Here is a 14,408-nt window from a genome sequence, read left to right as displayed (position 1 = left end):
CCATGGCAGAGGTCGTTTGGTCCGACGGGGTGACCGGACGTTCGGCACCTTTGTTTTTGTCGCTATGACATCAGGGAATGACCCGATGATTGGCCCTACCCGCTACTAGCAACGAAAACCTACTACTCCACAGCATTCCACAATCGGGACAACCGAGTCGTTTCTGTCTTGACAATGTGTGACAGATATTGTGTCACAATACCAAATATAGGTAGGTAGCTAGTCTGGCCGGATCTCCGGCCTCGGCCAGGATTGCACCACGATGCGACATAGGGGGGCACTAGCTAGTAGTTGAATTGCCGTTTCTATTGGATCCCGAACGATAGCACAGCTGTCGAACATCCCCGTACCGAATCCCAACGACTTTCCCATAAGTAATTTTCTTCCCGTACTTTCTGGATCCCTATGTCTTTTTCTCTTGGTTCACTGGATGATATCAGCATCTCCGAATCTTGATCATTCATCGTCTACTAGCCCGAGCTGCCTCAATCGTAAGTCTCTATTCACTGTTGTCCGCACAGAACAACCACCCGCATTCGATCCACGTCAAACCCACCACCTATCAGACCGACCAAACGTTCGTTGGGGCAATTCACATCATCATCATCCTCACAAACGATCTTTCTCTACCAAAAGAAAGATCCGAACGTAGTGAAAAGGAGACCGCGAGAAGCAGTGTACATGACGGGATCATATTCCCCGTCCGTCACTTCTCCCGCCTCCGTTGCCGGTACCGGAAGTCCTATCCACGCCGCAATGTCGATCCCAAATACTTCCTGTAATAGTTCCGTTGGCAGTAGTCAACACAGCAGTACGAGTGAAGACGGGAACAACAGTCGAACTTCTTCCCGTGCCAGTCACCGGAGTCGTCGTCGAAGAAATCGACGTTTGGCGCTACAAAAGACCACACAAGGAGAGGAATCTTCCTCCGGCTCGTTGTTACAACAACAACAACAAGAACTCCACAATGGTGTGGAAAGCGCACGCTTTCGGCAAATCTGGAAGGATAGTTTTCCAGCCCATCCACAGGAGGAACGTGTGCGTCGAGACGCTATGGATGACCTGACTCGACTACTCGCTCAGTGGGCGGGAACACTAGCCGCTTCGGTAATGACCTCGACTAGTGGTATGTCGCGGGATCAACTCTCAGTCTATCCGACAATCGTTCCCTTTGGATCGTACCGTCTGGGGGTGCACCGACCGGGATCTTCCGATCTAGACGTTCTCGTAATCGCGCCACCACACTGTTCCCGCAACGAATTCTTTACCAGTTTCGTGGAACTCCTGTCCACCCCCGCTAACGGTAGCCAAAATACCTTTACCCAGATTCACGCCATTCCCACCGCGTACACTCCCGTGCTCAAGTGCCAGTACGCGTCCTCGCTACCCATGGATATGTTGTTTGTCAGTGTGGCCGATCCCACGAAACTCATCGCCTGGCGTCAGCAATCATCAATGAAGGCCGACTCGCGGATGACCCTTCCGCAACACTTGCCCCCGTGGCAGCCGGGAGTTGACGCGGAAGCAGGCGCTGGTGGTTCCATTTACCCCAAATTTGAAGAGCCACACACCAATGAACAAGCATCGACAACAACAACAACAGCTCTATACTACCGTATTGACGATTCCGACTTGTGTGATCAAGATCCTGCGGGAGTCCGCTCCCTCAATGGCGCACGGGTTACGCAAACACTGCTAGATCTAGTTATACCAGTAGGTTTGGAACGTTTCCAAATGGTGCTGCTTATGGTCAAGGCCTGGGCTCGAGCTCAGGGTGTTTACAGTAATGTACTGGGCTTTTGGGGCGGGGTCAATTGGGCAATACTTGTCGCCTACGTGTGTCGAGCATATCCAGAATCTTCCATCGCTGATACCGTGCAACTCTTTTTTGAGACATTCGCGAACTGGAAGTGGCCTACGCCCGTGAGCTTGATTGATCTGAACGACGCTAGTATCACGACGCCGCCGCCGGGTGCCGCTGTGTTGCCGTCTTGGAATCCCGCTATCCACATTCGGGACGGTCTCCACGTATGTCCCATCCTGACTCCGGCTTATCCCGTTATGAACTCATCCTACAACGTAGCCTTGCCGCAACTCCGTCGGATGACGGAAGCTTTGCAATACACTGCCCATAAGATTGCTCGTTGGGTGGATCGATCACACACCACGTACAATCGGGGAGTTCCCGTCCGACGCAAAATTCCGTGGCATCGACTATGGAGCCTCAATGCGGGCTGGGTCTTTCGGCATCAGCATTACGTCCACGCAACGATACGTGCCCCGCAAGGAGAGGCCTTTGTGACGTGGTTCCGTCTCGTAGAAAGTCGTCTCCGCGTACTGATTTCGAGTTTGGAAACGCCGGACTCGCATGCGTGGCCCCACGGTCGATTCTTTTACCGCAACGTCCCAATCGCTCCATACGATGAACTGAATGGACTTCGTGAAGCGCACTTTTTCATCGGACTGCGTTTCGCCTCTCACGTGGACACGGCGGATGTCCGGACCTTGACATTGGATTTTTTGCGACAGGTCAACGGTTGGATTGGTCGGGACAGTTCGATGGATCTGAGTCTAGGGCACGTGACCTTGCCAAACTTGCCCCGATTTGTCTTGGATGAAATCGCTCAAGAAGACCAACAGCAGCAATTGCTACAACATCAAACGCCGGTTATCCGCAAGAAGTACCATGAAACCAGTCCCGCTGCGTTGACGCAAAACGAAACCGCGGTGCCCAGTAAAGAAAACGAATCACCCGTCCTCAACGCTGCGACGGCTGCCAGTGTGTCTACTCCTGGACCCCCTCCGTTGCGCGATTTGGTGTCGCCGGCGAAAAAGGGTCGCTTTGGCAGCATTAGTACTGATGGAGATGCGGCAACTGAAGCCAGTTTCGAGGACGAATACGCAGCCGAAGACGCTTACGACACCCGAGCACTATTGGCAGAGGCGACTTCCACCGCTCCTGTAACACAACACAGCACCTGTACGTTACAAGAAGGTCTCGAGCACTGGTCCTGACCGTTGTCACCACGAAATTCACCACCAGCAGGACTAGATCGGTAATCGAAGATGCTTCGAGGTCCAATTCGCAATCTACCTATAGTGGCTTTTGCAAAAGTCGCAATGGTGTCAACTCGCGAAACCCCTATATTTTTTCTTCTCGAAGTGAATGCAGATTTTCCTTCTCTATACGTGAACACATTATTGAAAGTTTATGGTACATACAAGATTCTACAACGTGCACTAACTGTAAACACTGATTCCAGGCATCGTTTTTCAAATAAGTGTCTCGCAGCTTATTGTTACCATCAATCATCCTACCTAGAATACGTGTTATGTCACTAAATCCACCTATTGTTGTCGGGTTTCCTGGCGTAGGATACTGGAAGACGCCTCAGTATATTCACAATTAATGACCGAATTGAGCTTCGGTCACCCCCGCACCCATGGCGGCCGTCGAAGAAACACCTCCGGATGCGACGTTTACCATTTGGTCAACGAGCTCGGCGCCCGACCACTTTTGATGTGTCAATAGCTCCACTTTGTGGATGCGTTCCTGGCGTTGGATCTGCTCGACGTAAGCTATCATACCCCGATCTCCATACGCCCGAGCAAGTTTCGTCATAACAAGGCCGTTGCCGTGGAAACCGGCCAGTGTGATAAACTGCCAGACATACCCCAAACGACCCAAATCATCATTGAACGACGCGATTTGTGAATCTGTCATGCCTGATGCGTCCCAGTTGAAACTGGGGCTCAAATTGTAGGCCAGCATTTGGTGGGGGTGTACAGCGTGGACGCCACGACTGAACTGCGCAGCATCGTCAATGGCGGGAATCTTGGTTTCCATCCAGATAAGGTCTGCGTACGGAGCGTACGCGATTGCACGTTGGATGCAATATTCAATGCCAGGGCGCAACTGGTAGTAACCTTCGCGGACCCGACATGATTCCCAGTCGAAATTGACCTGTTGGAGACAAACAAGAAAATAGCTCGTGAGAAAAAGAGCCTGGAATGGCAAAATGTGGAGCTTTTTTAGATGCCTTTCAACGTACAGCATTCGCTTGTCCAAGAATTTCGTCTGCCATACGGCGGGCTTGAGCATTGCTGAGCGTATTGGGATTGGAAGCCATCCAACGTTGCTCCATCTGGCGCTTTTGGTAGGCGGGCTTTGATGAACGCTGAATTGTCGCCAAGACAGCCTCGCCAAAAGTCATAAGATTAGCCTGCTTGGTCCATTCCGTAGTGACCTGGTTGGCCTGTCCAGCAGGAGCTTTCGCCACGGCGTCTTGCAACGTCGGCATTCCTGGAGTAGTGACCCCGAGAATAAACGGGTGGTCCCGGCCATCAATGTTGCTATCCAACAAAGTTGCCGCTTCGGCATCGGTACGGGCTACCAAAATCAAGTTGACGCCGAGAATATCGGAGGCCAAGCGTGACGCCACGAGGCGATCAATGTGTTCCTGCGTCGACACCAGAACTTTGCCGCCCATGTGTCCGCACTTTTTCGTGCCGGGTTTCTGATCTTCCAAATGCATACCCGCCGCACCCGCTTCCACCATGAGCTTGGTGAGTTTCATCACTGCTGACAGGCCGCCGTGTCCGGTATCCGCGTCCGCCACAATGGGTCGCAAGTAATCGACGGGCTGTCCCGGATCCTTACCCGCCAAAAGTGCTTCGCTGCGCTCCTGTTGTTGACGTCGATCGTGGTGCAGTTGCGCCCGGACCAACTGATCGACCTTGTTCGGGACCGTGTTCATGGGGTAATCGGCAAAGTCTGGACCCGGTTCGTTCGTCGACGACGCCGTACTCGAACACTGCCAGCCAGAAACGTAAATACTGCTGAGATGCGGTGCCATTTGCGTAACCTGGACCGGATCGAGTGCGCCAAAGGTATGCGAGTAGCCCTTGCGGGCTTGCAACTGGACCAAAAGACTCCAGAGTTTGTCCGACTGCTGGGAAGAAAAGGACACGCCTGGGGCTTGGCGAAGATTATTGCGTGCCTGAGCCGAAGGACGCAAGCAAGCCACGTCCGTTGCTGTCGGGAGTTATGAGAAGAGAGTTTAGGTAAGAAGCTTGCTCTATGCAGAATGGGTACGGCAAGAGAGCAATGGACATCTGATTGGACTTACAGGAGTACACTCGAGTGGTATTCTTCCAACGCGGATCTTTCCACCACTGGTCAATGGAAGATGCCTCGGATCGAAGCATTCCAAGCTCCGACCCGGGCGAAACTCGGCTCGACGCGGCAGCGGCTGGCAAAGCACGAAGGCCCCGGGGAATCTTGGGCTTGGCAACGTCTTCCTTTGTGGCACCATTGCTGGTGGGAGATGCACTGCTGCTACCACTGATGGAAGCCACCGTAAATTTCATGACGATTCACTCCTTTGATCTATAGCGATATTTACGAATTGAGGAGAAAACACGTCGCGAAGGCGGTGACGAGATTTGTGGCGGTGTATAGATAGTTCGCTCGCGAATTGTTTTCGCCGCGTCGAGAGGATGTTTTTCCTTCGTCCCACCCACCAACGCCGCAAAGATACGAATCATCAATGTCCGATGTCAAAGGGATTCCAACGAGCTGGTTTTCCTTCGGTTGTGTCGGTGAAGTAGTGGAAGCGATGGATGACGAAGCCTTTCTAACGATTCGTGGGTGTCAACGTCATTCACGAGTGACAAAATTTGCCGGCGATGGGAGGACTCGTATGATTCGCGGATACCCGGTCGCCGTACCTACCGCAATGCGCTGACGCGACCGCGAAGGAAACAATTTCGAGTATAATAATACCTTTCCACTCGAGAGGTAGTATGATTCCTTCTATCCAACTCTATACGCCAACGAGTAAACGAAATGTGAAGTCGTTTACAGTAAATTATCCCGGGCTTTAAAGTTTCTGTTTTATTGCAATTGCAGGTCGCCCGTAAGTTGTAGCACCAGCAGTTTGCCGTCGGCGCCTCCCGTGTAAAAGGTAGCGGCGGGTCCCGCCGTAATTGCCTTGACCGCTCCTTGATGTCCAGCCGAAAAAAAACTCGTCATAATAAAGAGCAGGGAAAATGCCGGTGCTTTGGGTGTTTGCACTAGGTTACGGCAGAGGATACTGCCTGATTCCGTACCAATCAGTAGAACTTGATTGCCTTGCGCGTCCTGGGCAACGACCATGGTCACGACGCCTTCGCCGTTTGTTTCGCTCGCTACACACTCACCCGTTGTCCCGTTCCAGGCTTTAATGGTTCCGTCCAAACTACTACTCAGTATAAAGGCACCGGCGGGGCTGCTGAAATTCACCAAGGACGTGACGGCAGCGGTGTGGCCGTGGCCAGCGGAGGGAGCGGCCCCACCCGGGGCGGGGGGATTCGTCGGTGGCGACGGTGCGGCCGTGATAGCGTATTGACAGGTTGCCTTGGCAGGCTGACTGACGTCCCAAATGCGAATGGCGCCGTCAATTGCGCAACTCCATAACAAATTGTTGGCCGGTAAGAGTACGAGGCCAGTAATTTCCCGGGCGTGTCCGGGAATATCACTTTCCAACACAAAGGCGTTATCTCGAAAGGTCCAGACACGGATTGATCCATCCCGACTGCCGGAGACAACCTTGGGTGGACCCGCGTCGGTGGTAATGGTGAGGGCGGTGACGGCTTGGTTGTGTGCGTAGGGCAACAAGGGTGCCATGTGCAATTCCAGAGGCGGTTGGGATGGATTTTGCAAGTTCCACACGTGTACCATACCAACCGATGTGTCGGGAAGTGCACGAGACACGGCTTCAAATCCGCAAAACAGAAAGTTGTTGACAACTTGTACGACCGAAACGGGTCCGTTCATGGGTGACTCGAATTCTTTGACAAAATTACCTCCGGCTGTATTCCAGAGTCTCCAAAAGCCATCGTCGGAGCCGGTGAAAATTTTGATGACACCGCTATTTTCCCAAATAGATACCGAAGTCACGGCCGCCGCCGTAGTGTTGTTGTTACTACTATTGCTGTAACCTTGTTGTTGTTGTTAGCTTGCTCCGTATCCTTTTTGGGCGACGTTGCGTTGACGGTACCGTGAAGTTGGACCACGTGTGCGTAACTACAGTTGGAATTGTTACAGGAACCTTTCGTGGTGTAATCCTTGCAGGGTTTGAATTTCGCGGGTCCGTAATTGACGTGTCCCCCACGTCCACCGCCGCCACTACCACGGCTGTGGCTGTTGTTGTTGTACCGTCCACTGGAACGCCCGCGTCCGCCCCGGTAATTGCTGCTGCTGTTGGAGTACCGCCCGCTGCTGCCACCACCACCACGACCGCTCCCCCGACCTCCGCCGCTATTGTAGTTATTGTTATTGCTACTCCCGGAGTAGTTTCCACCAAAGCCCGACATGACACCGAGAAGACTGTAGGAATTGAACGCAACAACGCAATTGTAAGAGTAAGGAGTCGTCGGCTTGTCCTTGATTCGTTCGTTCGTTCCTTTTTTCGTCTAGTGTCCCTTTGCTCTCGACAGGTCAAACACTATCTCGGCACGTGTGTACGCAAGGACGGCCAAGGCCTTTGGAAGACCAAACAAACGGCGAATGGGACTACGACGGGTGTAGTCGAACCGTACCGTACGTTGGTTCCTTGTGGCGTACATGGTCCACGCTCCGTAGGGCAACCGACGCAGGTGCGGGTTGGTGGATGTCCGGAAGAGTCGGTTCAGTCCAGTCCTCCGCCGCATCCGACCCGTTCGCCCCCCACCCTGTTGAACTGTGCGCGTCGGATAGAAGGACAGACTATTGCTACTTTGCGGGATGACCTTCCACGCGGCGAATGACGGACCGTGAGTAACGAACGGTTGTGTGAAATATCTACCCACGATGTCCATTTCCGGGGCATTTGGGAATCCTATCCGGTCATTACAGACCGCAGGGCGTTTGAATTTTCAAACACCCTTGCCGGTGAAACCTCAACCTGCCGACCGCCCGACCGCGCTACCCTATTACGGCGGATCCAGACACCTAGAGCCGACAACCGCGCGTGCGTGTTCGGGCGGGGACGAGTCGACCGAACTCGAAGACTAGGAGGAAGGGGCCCCCCAAAAATAGGTGAGACTTGATTTGACAGTTCGTGCTTATTGTAAAAAACAAGAAAGTTTGTATGAATTTGTGTAGAATCCACTCTGCTTGTCGGGAATCTGTTGCGACAGGTCGACAGGGTGTATGTATCCGTTTTCGGAGATCCGAAATCCTCCCATTGCGCTCCGCACTACCCCTCTAGTACGTCGTCGCTGAACGATCGCGTTCAAAAGCCAACCGCTTCGTTTTCTTCGTCTTCATCGTCGTCGTCTTCAAGATTCGAGCCGGACACTTTCGAAGCCAGTTCGTCAATGTTGTCCAACTGCGCACGAGGAGCGTTCACGTCGAAGCAGGTCGCCAGAATGGATTCGGCGGCTGGTCCGGGCAGGTTGCCCGTCACGAGACCGCGGAGGCGGTCGTTCTCTTCGCGTAGGGAATAGTACTCGTTGCGCAGCGATTCAATCAGAAACTTGGTGCGGACACCGGACTTTTTGATCTTCTTGTTCGATTTGCTGCTGCTGTTCTTGCTACTGCTCTTGCTACCACTCTTGCTGCTGCTCTTGCTGATGCCCTGGCTGCTGCTGGGACTGTTGGTGACGCTGGGGCCGGGGTTGTTACTATCGCTGGCGTTGGGGGTGATACTGATACTGGGGTTGGGGGTGTCAGTGATACTGGGGCTGGGGGTGTTGGCGATGCTGGGGCTGGGGATGCTAGCAATGCTGGGACCGGGGGTATTACTGGCGCTGGGGTTGGGGGTGTTGTTGATGCTGGCACTCTTGCTAATGTTGGGATTGTTGCTGACGCTGGCACTCTTGCTGTTTTTCTTGCTCTTGTTCCTGTTCTTTTTCGATCGGGACGATCTTTTGCGTTCTTGAGGAGCTTCCATGGTGATAATGTGGGGATTCCGGTAGAAGGATACCGTAACCGAGGGTGGATGGATGGATGGATGAATGCAGTACACTGTCAGTATCCACAAACGAGGAGGAAATGTGGCATCCTTTGGGAGAGACCCATAGGACGGCCGCAGCCGACCCGGGTCTTTTTCCGAACGATGCGATCCAGATCGTTGATCTTTTCAGTCATTTCAGCCGGTTGCGTGACATCTCAGTCATCCCTTCGGAAGTTCGGTACACTAGAGCAGCTGAAACGTACCTACGTCAGCGCAGTGAGACCATTTCATGTACTTTGCGAAGGTGATGCAATAATAGTTTTCAACTATCCGGTATTCGTGGTCTCGCAACATCAAAGACATCGATTTGTTCCCTCTACAAAAAGACACGAAGGAACAAACTTTTCGTAGTGTCATTGACCTGAGATACCACCATAGACCAAATGACTTGAGAATGACCTCGGACACAATGTACATGCCCCTTCGTCTGACCGTCACAACTTACTCCCAACTCTATTCTTCCCTTTCCCACCGGACCGCGACCGCCCGCTTCTTCCGATGGATTCCCAAAGCTACGTTCGGAGACAATGGCGAACACGCCGCAAGCCCATTTACAAATAGTTGTACTGGAGCCCCGGAGTCCAACTAGAACAAAGACGCTTTACTGAACCTTTAAGTAGTGGAGAATTCTGCACACACTGAATCGATTCTGTCATGACGAACGGCAGCGCGAATCTGAGAAATCGCAGACACGTCAGGGAGACGGATCCGCCACAGTCACCCACGGTGGAGAGAGAAACGACAGCTGCGCCTTCCAACATACCCTCGGGCAGTTTGCCGGAAGAAAACAAGGCCGCATTACATCAAGCATACCAAGTATCGCCATTGAAAGAACGCGGCGTCTTGTCTCGACTCGATGTCGGACCATTTCTTGGATTGTACTCTGGTCTAATATTTGCGGATCTTCACTATCGGGACGAAGATAACGAGGTCTTGTTCACCGTATGCTTCATCGCTTCCATGCTTGTGCACCTAAGTGTCGTTTTACTGTCGCAGTGGAACGTAATTTTCCAGGCAACGATCGGGTATCAATTGGCGGAGCGATCAAGGGATAAAATAGCGTCGTGGACGCACGCATTGGTACAATCTACCCACTCTGGTCTTAGTAATATAGGGGATCAAGATGCCGGTATTGTCGTAGTACAAAAAGACGAAAATGACATAGTTCAAATTGTGTTCCATGATACCACCTTCCGATGCCGAGTAGAAGACGTGGACTGGGATATACTACTCTGGCAATCAACGGAGATAACGGCATGTCACGCCACGAAAACATCGCCAGTCCCCCAATTTCGTTTGCTACGCTATCCAGTCGACTTGCCACGGCAATTTTACGCGTCCTGGAATGGACACTCTAGTCTCGAACAGGTCCGAATTGCCAGTCAAGTATACGGTTCCAATCAAACGCTGTTACAATTGCCTACGTTTCAGCAGCTGCTTGGTGAACAACTGGTCGCACCTTTTTTCCTCTTTCAAATCTTTTGCGTTGTCCTGTGGTCGTTGGACGAGTATTGGTACTACGCTATATTCACATTGTTCGCGCTACTCATGTTCGAATCTACCGTCGCCTACAATCGGCTCCAATCCCTGCAACGACTGCATCGAGCCGGCCACAAGGGCGATCAGCGAATTTGGGTACAACGGGGCATCGCACCGACAACGGCAGCAACAGACAAAACCAATTTGAGACTGCAATGGATGTACGTACCGACCAAAGAATTGGTACCGGGCGATATGGTATCGCTGAGTGTGGCTCAGGACGGGACACCTACCAACGTTCCGGCCGATTTGTTGCTGGTTAAGGGCACTGCCGTTTGTGACGAGGCCTTGTTGACTGGAGAATCCGTCCCTCAGCTCAAACAAGCATTGGATGTGAGTAAGGGCAATTCATCAATGCGACTGGATCTACAAGACAATGCCTGCAAAGAATCGATTTTGTTCGGCGGTACCAATTTGCTGGTCGGATCATCTTCGACCGAGGAAGCTCTAGATGAAAAGGGTACGATTACTCCAGATAAAGGCGTCAAGTGCATTGTTCTTCGGACTGGCTTTGAAACTGCCCAAGGTAGCCTGCTGCGGACGATGGCGCATTCTTCTAGAAGTGCCGATGGTGTTCACACCTGGGATACTTTTGTTTTTATCTTGATGCTCATTATATGTGCCATTGGCGCCGCGACGTGGGTGCTCAACGAGGGATGGTACGACGAGCGTCGCAATAGATTTCGCCTTGTACTGCATGTTGTAATTATCGTGACGTCAGTGGTTCCGCCCGAGCTGCCTATGGAGTTGTCTCTTGCTGTTACTAACAGCGTAGCGGCTTTAATACAACGCTCACAAGTCCATTGTACGGAACTCTTTCGCATTCCGTGGGCTGGTGAAGTCGACGTTTGCTGCTTCGACAAAACAGGGACGTTGACTAGCGATGAGATGCGTTTGCGAGGCGTTCGCCTTTTTGAAAGCAATGGCAACACCACCAAGGATGAGGAAACTGGATTGGTGCATCCGGATGATACTGACCTGCCGTGGCCAGTGACGCGAGTCATGGCTGCTTGTCACTCTCTGGCACTGGCCGGATTTCAACGAGGAAACAAGCTGCCACGTGTGGTTGGTGATCCTCTGGAACAAGCTGTGCTGTCTCACACGGGATATCGTCTGGTAGGGAACAATGTCATTACGCATGTTGATCCTACGAGCTCACCAATCATTTGCAAATCGATGACGATCCTCCACCGATTCTCGTTCTCTTCAAAGCTCAAGCGTATGACAGTTCTGGTCTCCGAAGAGGGAGGGGAAGGTGCTGTGTGGGCCCTCAGTAAGGGAGCACCGGAGACAATCAAACAGCTCCTATCGCCCGATGCAATTCCATCCAACTACGACGAAGTTTCTTTCTACCATATGAGTAGAGGTCGACGTGTTCTGGCTATGGCGTACCGAGAAGCCGGAACCATTCACAAGTTGCAAGCATTGAAGAACCTTGGTAGAGATAGTGTCGAACGAAGACTTCTCTTTGCTGGATTCTTGGTGCTCGATTGTCCGCTAAAGCCGGATTCGAAGTCGGTTGTGGCTGAGCTACAAGCAAGTGGGCACAAGGTCGTGATGATTACGGGTGACGCGATTTTGACTGCCGGCGAAGTTGCTAGACAAGTGGGAATTGTACCAGGAGAGTCCTCTAGAAAGGAACACTTATACCGTATAAGAGAACGAAAAGAAAAGCCTACGCGCTCGCCCGATGTACTCACAGCTTTTGAATGTGTAGCCCTAAGAGAGAAGGATGGCGATTTCCATCCAATTATTTTGTCGAAGGAAAAGACTAGAACTTTTGCCGAAAAAAGTAAGCTGAATGGCGCTTCTTTTTGTATTTCGGGGGATGTTCTGACCAAGATCGCCGAGGCGGCGCTGCAGTCAGAAGGCCCTCCAAATTTATCAAACAGTTCGACGGCCGATGAAAAACAAATTCTTCTTCACCCCGTAGCACAAGCCGTATTGAAGGATCTAGTGCCGTTGATTTCTGTGTTTGCCCGACACGCGCCGCACCAAAAGGAAGCCGTTGTTGCGGCTTTCAATCACGGTGGCTACCACACACTCATGTGCGGGGACGGGACGAACGATGTTGGTGCTCTGAAACGCGCTCACGTGGGCATTTCCATCATCAGTGCGCCTGAAGTGGAGGCCAAGCAGCGTAAGGCGGCTAAAAAAATGTCCAAACTGAAAAAGAGTGCAAAAAGGAACGGTACTGCAACTCGAGCACGTCCGACAAACAATGCCTGGGAGGAATCGTTGCATCAATTGCAGGAAGCCCAAGAGGAACTCGACAACGTCGAGCTTGGTGATGCGTCAGTTGCAGCACCCTTTACTTCCCGTGCCGTAAGTATAAAGTGCTGCAAGGATGTCATTCAACAAGGGCGTTGTACTTTGGTGACCATGCTACAGATTTACAAAATTCTGGGTGTGAATTGCTTGGTGAACGCCATGGTACTGAGCAAGCTGTTCCTACACGGCGTCAAACAAGGCGATCGGCAGTTGACAGTCCTGGGGTTGGGCGTGGCGGCACTCTTTTTCTTCGTTACGCGCGCCGAGCCGCTACCAACGCTGTCCCACACCCGCCCTCCCGTGTCGGTCTTGTCCAGGCAAGCACTCTTGTCAATTGGGTTGCAGTTTGCCGTACACATTGTCGCAATCCTGTTGGCCACGGAAACGTCGTTACGATTGGTGGATCCGTACGATCCTTCGCTCGTCCCCGATGGTCCATTCAACCCTAACGTACTCAATACGTGCACCTTTCTATTGACGTGCGTGTCAACAATCAACACATTCGCCGTCAACTACCGTGGTCGTCCGTTTATGCAAGATTTGCGGGAGAACCGAATGTTGTACCGTTCGCTGCAGCTTAGTTACTTGATACTAGCTTTGAGCGTATGGGAAGTGTTTCCACCCTTGAATGATTTATTGCAGTTGACGGCGTTACCCAACGTGACTGAATTGTTAACCCTGCAGGAGGGTGGCAGCAATAGTGTCGGGGTGCCGTTGCCGTGGATGCCACTGATCCAAACGGTAGGATTTCCGGCATTCCTTAGTGGTCTCATGGTCGTTGATACGGTACTAGCCTTTCAAGTGGAATCCATGGTACTCCGCTACGTTCCGGATTAACAGGAAGAGAGAAATTAATTTTGTTGCCATGGCATACCTAAATTCATGGTTTCTGCTAACAAACATACAGTAAATAGCATCGCAAGAGAAAGATCCAACACTATGAAAAAAGAGCAGTTGACGTTGTATCCTGGACTGGTTTTTCCTAAACGGGAATGGATAAACCAGCTGCCACCTGTCCGTGTACCGGATTTTTGTTGGTCCAACACATTCTCCCATACGAGAGACTCCATCCAGGGCTAGGCAGGTAGGTACACTCGCTCCCGCAATCGCCGTAAAGAGGTTTCTCTTTTGCGTGAGCCAACAGAAGGAGTTCGTGCAGTTTCCACTCTCAAACCAAAACATAAAACGTTCCTTCCTTCCTTGCTTCCTTTACCCTTTGCCCTTGCTACTTTGCACATAACCTAGACACATCCAAAAAAATCTTTTCAATTGTGAGCTACTCGAAAGGTTAGCATTCCTTGCAGGCACGCTGTTTGTATTCGTTGTCACCAGAACTACTACGATGAGAATATCTCGGTCGTGTCCGGTTGCGGTCGGCAAGGGAATAGGCCTTACGGGGAGTTTACAGTTTTCTCCCATGTACGCTTCCGGTCGCAAGCTAAGCGTGCTGGCGCTGCTTTGTTGGGTCGTCGGGGAGGCAAACTCCTGGAGTTCCCGGAGTTTGCCTTTAGCAACAGGCAGCGGTAGCCAGACGATGGCGACGGCCACTGCGGCTGCCCGAAAGCATGTCACGGCACCCCGTCCTCGCATTCCACTCGTACTGAGCTCTTCTACCATCGA

The 14,408-nt window shown here is 52.0% G+C and overlaps 5 protein-coding genes across 5 annotated transcripts; 2 read left to right on the top strand and 3 right to left on the bottom strand.

Annotated features, from left to right (window-relative positions):
• Window positions 1–552: 552 nt before the first annotated feature.
• Window positions 553–3,275, top strand: PHATRDRAFT_47826 (predicted protein). The gene has a single exon (XM_002182302.1). It carries the CDS (start codon window positions 682–684, stop codon window positions 3,013–3,015), a length of 2,334 nt encoding a protein of 777 aa, XP_002182338.1. The 5' UTR covers window positions 553–681; the 3' UTR covers window positions 3,016–3,275.
• PHATRDRAFT_51088 (predicted protein) lies at window positions 3,275–5,536 on the bottom strand. The gene is made up of 3 exons (XM_002182133.1): window positions 5,130–5,536; window positions 4,053–5,035; window positions 3,275–3,964 (listed from the first exon to the last, which is right to left on the bottom strand). The coding sequence occupies exons 1-3, from the start codon at window positions 5,368–5,370 to the stop codon at window positions 3,407–3,409; spliced, it is 1,782 nt and encodes a 593-aa protein (XP_002182169.1). The 5' UTR covers window positions 5,371–5,536; the 3' UTR covers window positions 3,275–3,406.
• A 360-nt stretch (window positions 5,537–5,896) lies between these two features.
• PHATRDRAFT_47824 (predicted protein) lies at window positions 5,897–7,586 on the bottom strand (the record flags this gene model as incomplete). Its single annotated transcript, XM_002182132.1, has 2 exons — window positions 7,025–7,586; window positions 5,897–6,974 (listed from the first exon to the last, which is right to left on the bottom strand). The coding sequence occupies exons 1-2, from the start codon at window positions 7,354–7,356 to the stop codon at window positions 5,897–5,899; spliced, it is 1,410 nt and encodes a 469-aa protein (XP_002182168.1). The 5' UTR covers window positions 7,357–7,586.
• Window positions 7,587–8,255: 669 nt separating this feature from the next.
• On the bottom strand, window positions 8,256–9,017 carry PHATRDRAFT_47823 (predicted protein; the record flags this gene model as incomplete). Its single annotated transcript, XM_002182131.1, has 1 exon — window positions 8,256–9,017. The coding sequence occupies exon 1, from the start codon at window positions 8,913–8,915 to the stop codon at window positions 8,256–8,258; it is 660 nt and encodes a 219-aa protein (XP_002182167.1). The 5' UTR covers window positions 8,916–9,017.
• Window positions 9,018–9,938: 921 nt separating this feature from the next.
• On the top strand, window positions 9,939–13,625 carry PHATRDRAFT_54805 (atpase2-p5; the record flags this gene model as incomplete). The annotated part of the gene is made up of 2 exons (XM_002182301.2): window positions 9,939–12,309; window positions 12,451–13,625. The coding sequence occupies 2 exons, from the start codon at window positions 9,939–9,941 to the stop codon at window positions 13,623–13,625; spliced, it is 3,546 nt and encodes a 1,181-aa protein (XP_002182337.1).
• Window positions 13,626–14,408: the final 783 nt, after the last annotated feature.

Source organism: Phaeodactylum tricornutum, chromosome 15 (genome assembly GCF_000150955.2).
Source record: "Phaeodactylum tricornutum CCAP 1055/1 chromosome 15, whole genome shotgun sequence".
NCBI lineage: Eukaryota > Bacillariophyta > Bacillariophyceae > Surirellales > Neidiaceae > Phaeodactylum > Phaeodactylum tricornutum.
This window is presented reverse-complemented; position numbering and strand designations above follow the sequence as displayed.

What these genes read in the sequence shown, in the direction of transcription:
- PHATRDRAFT_51088 (XM_002182133.1), bottom strand. Translation starts at nt 5,370, where the DNA reads ATGAAATTTACGGTGGCTTCCATCAGTGGTAGCAGCAGTGCATCTCCC. An exon ending in TACCACTCGAGTGTACTCCT is followed by an intron (nt 5,036 to 5,129) that starts GTAAGTCCAATC and finishes AACTCCCGACAG; the next exon opens with CAACGGACGTGGCTTGCTTG. An exon ending in TTCTTGGACAAGCGAATGCT is followed by an intron (nt 3,965 to 4,052) that starts GTACGTTGAAAG and finishes TGTCTCCAACAG; the next exon opens with GTCAATTTCGACTGGGAATC.
- PHATRDRAFT_47826 (XM_002182302.1), top strand. Translation starts at nt 682, where the DNA reads ATGACGGGATCATATTCCCCGTCCGTCACTTCTCCCGCCTCCGTTGCC.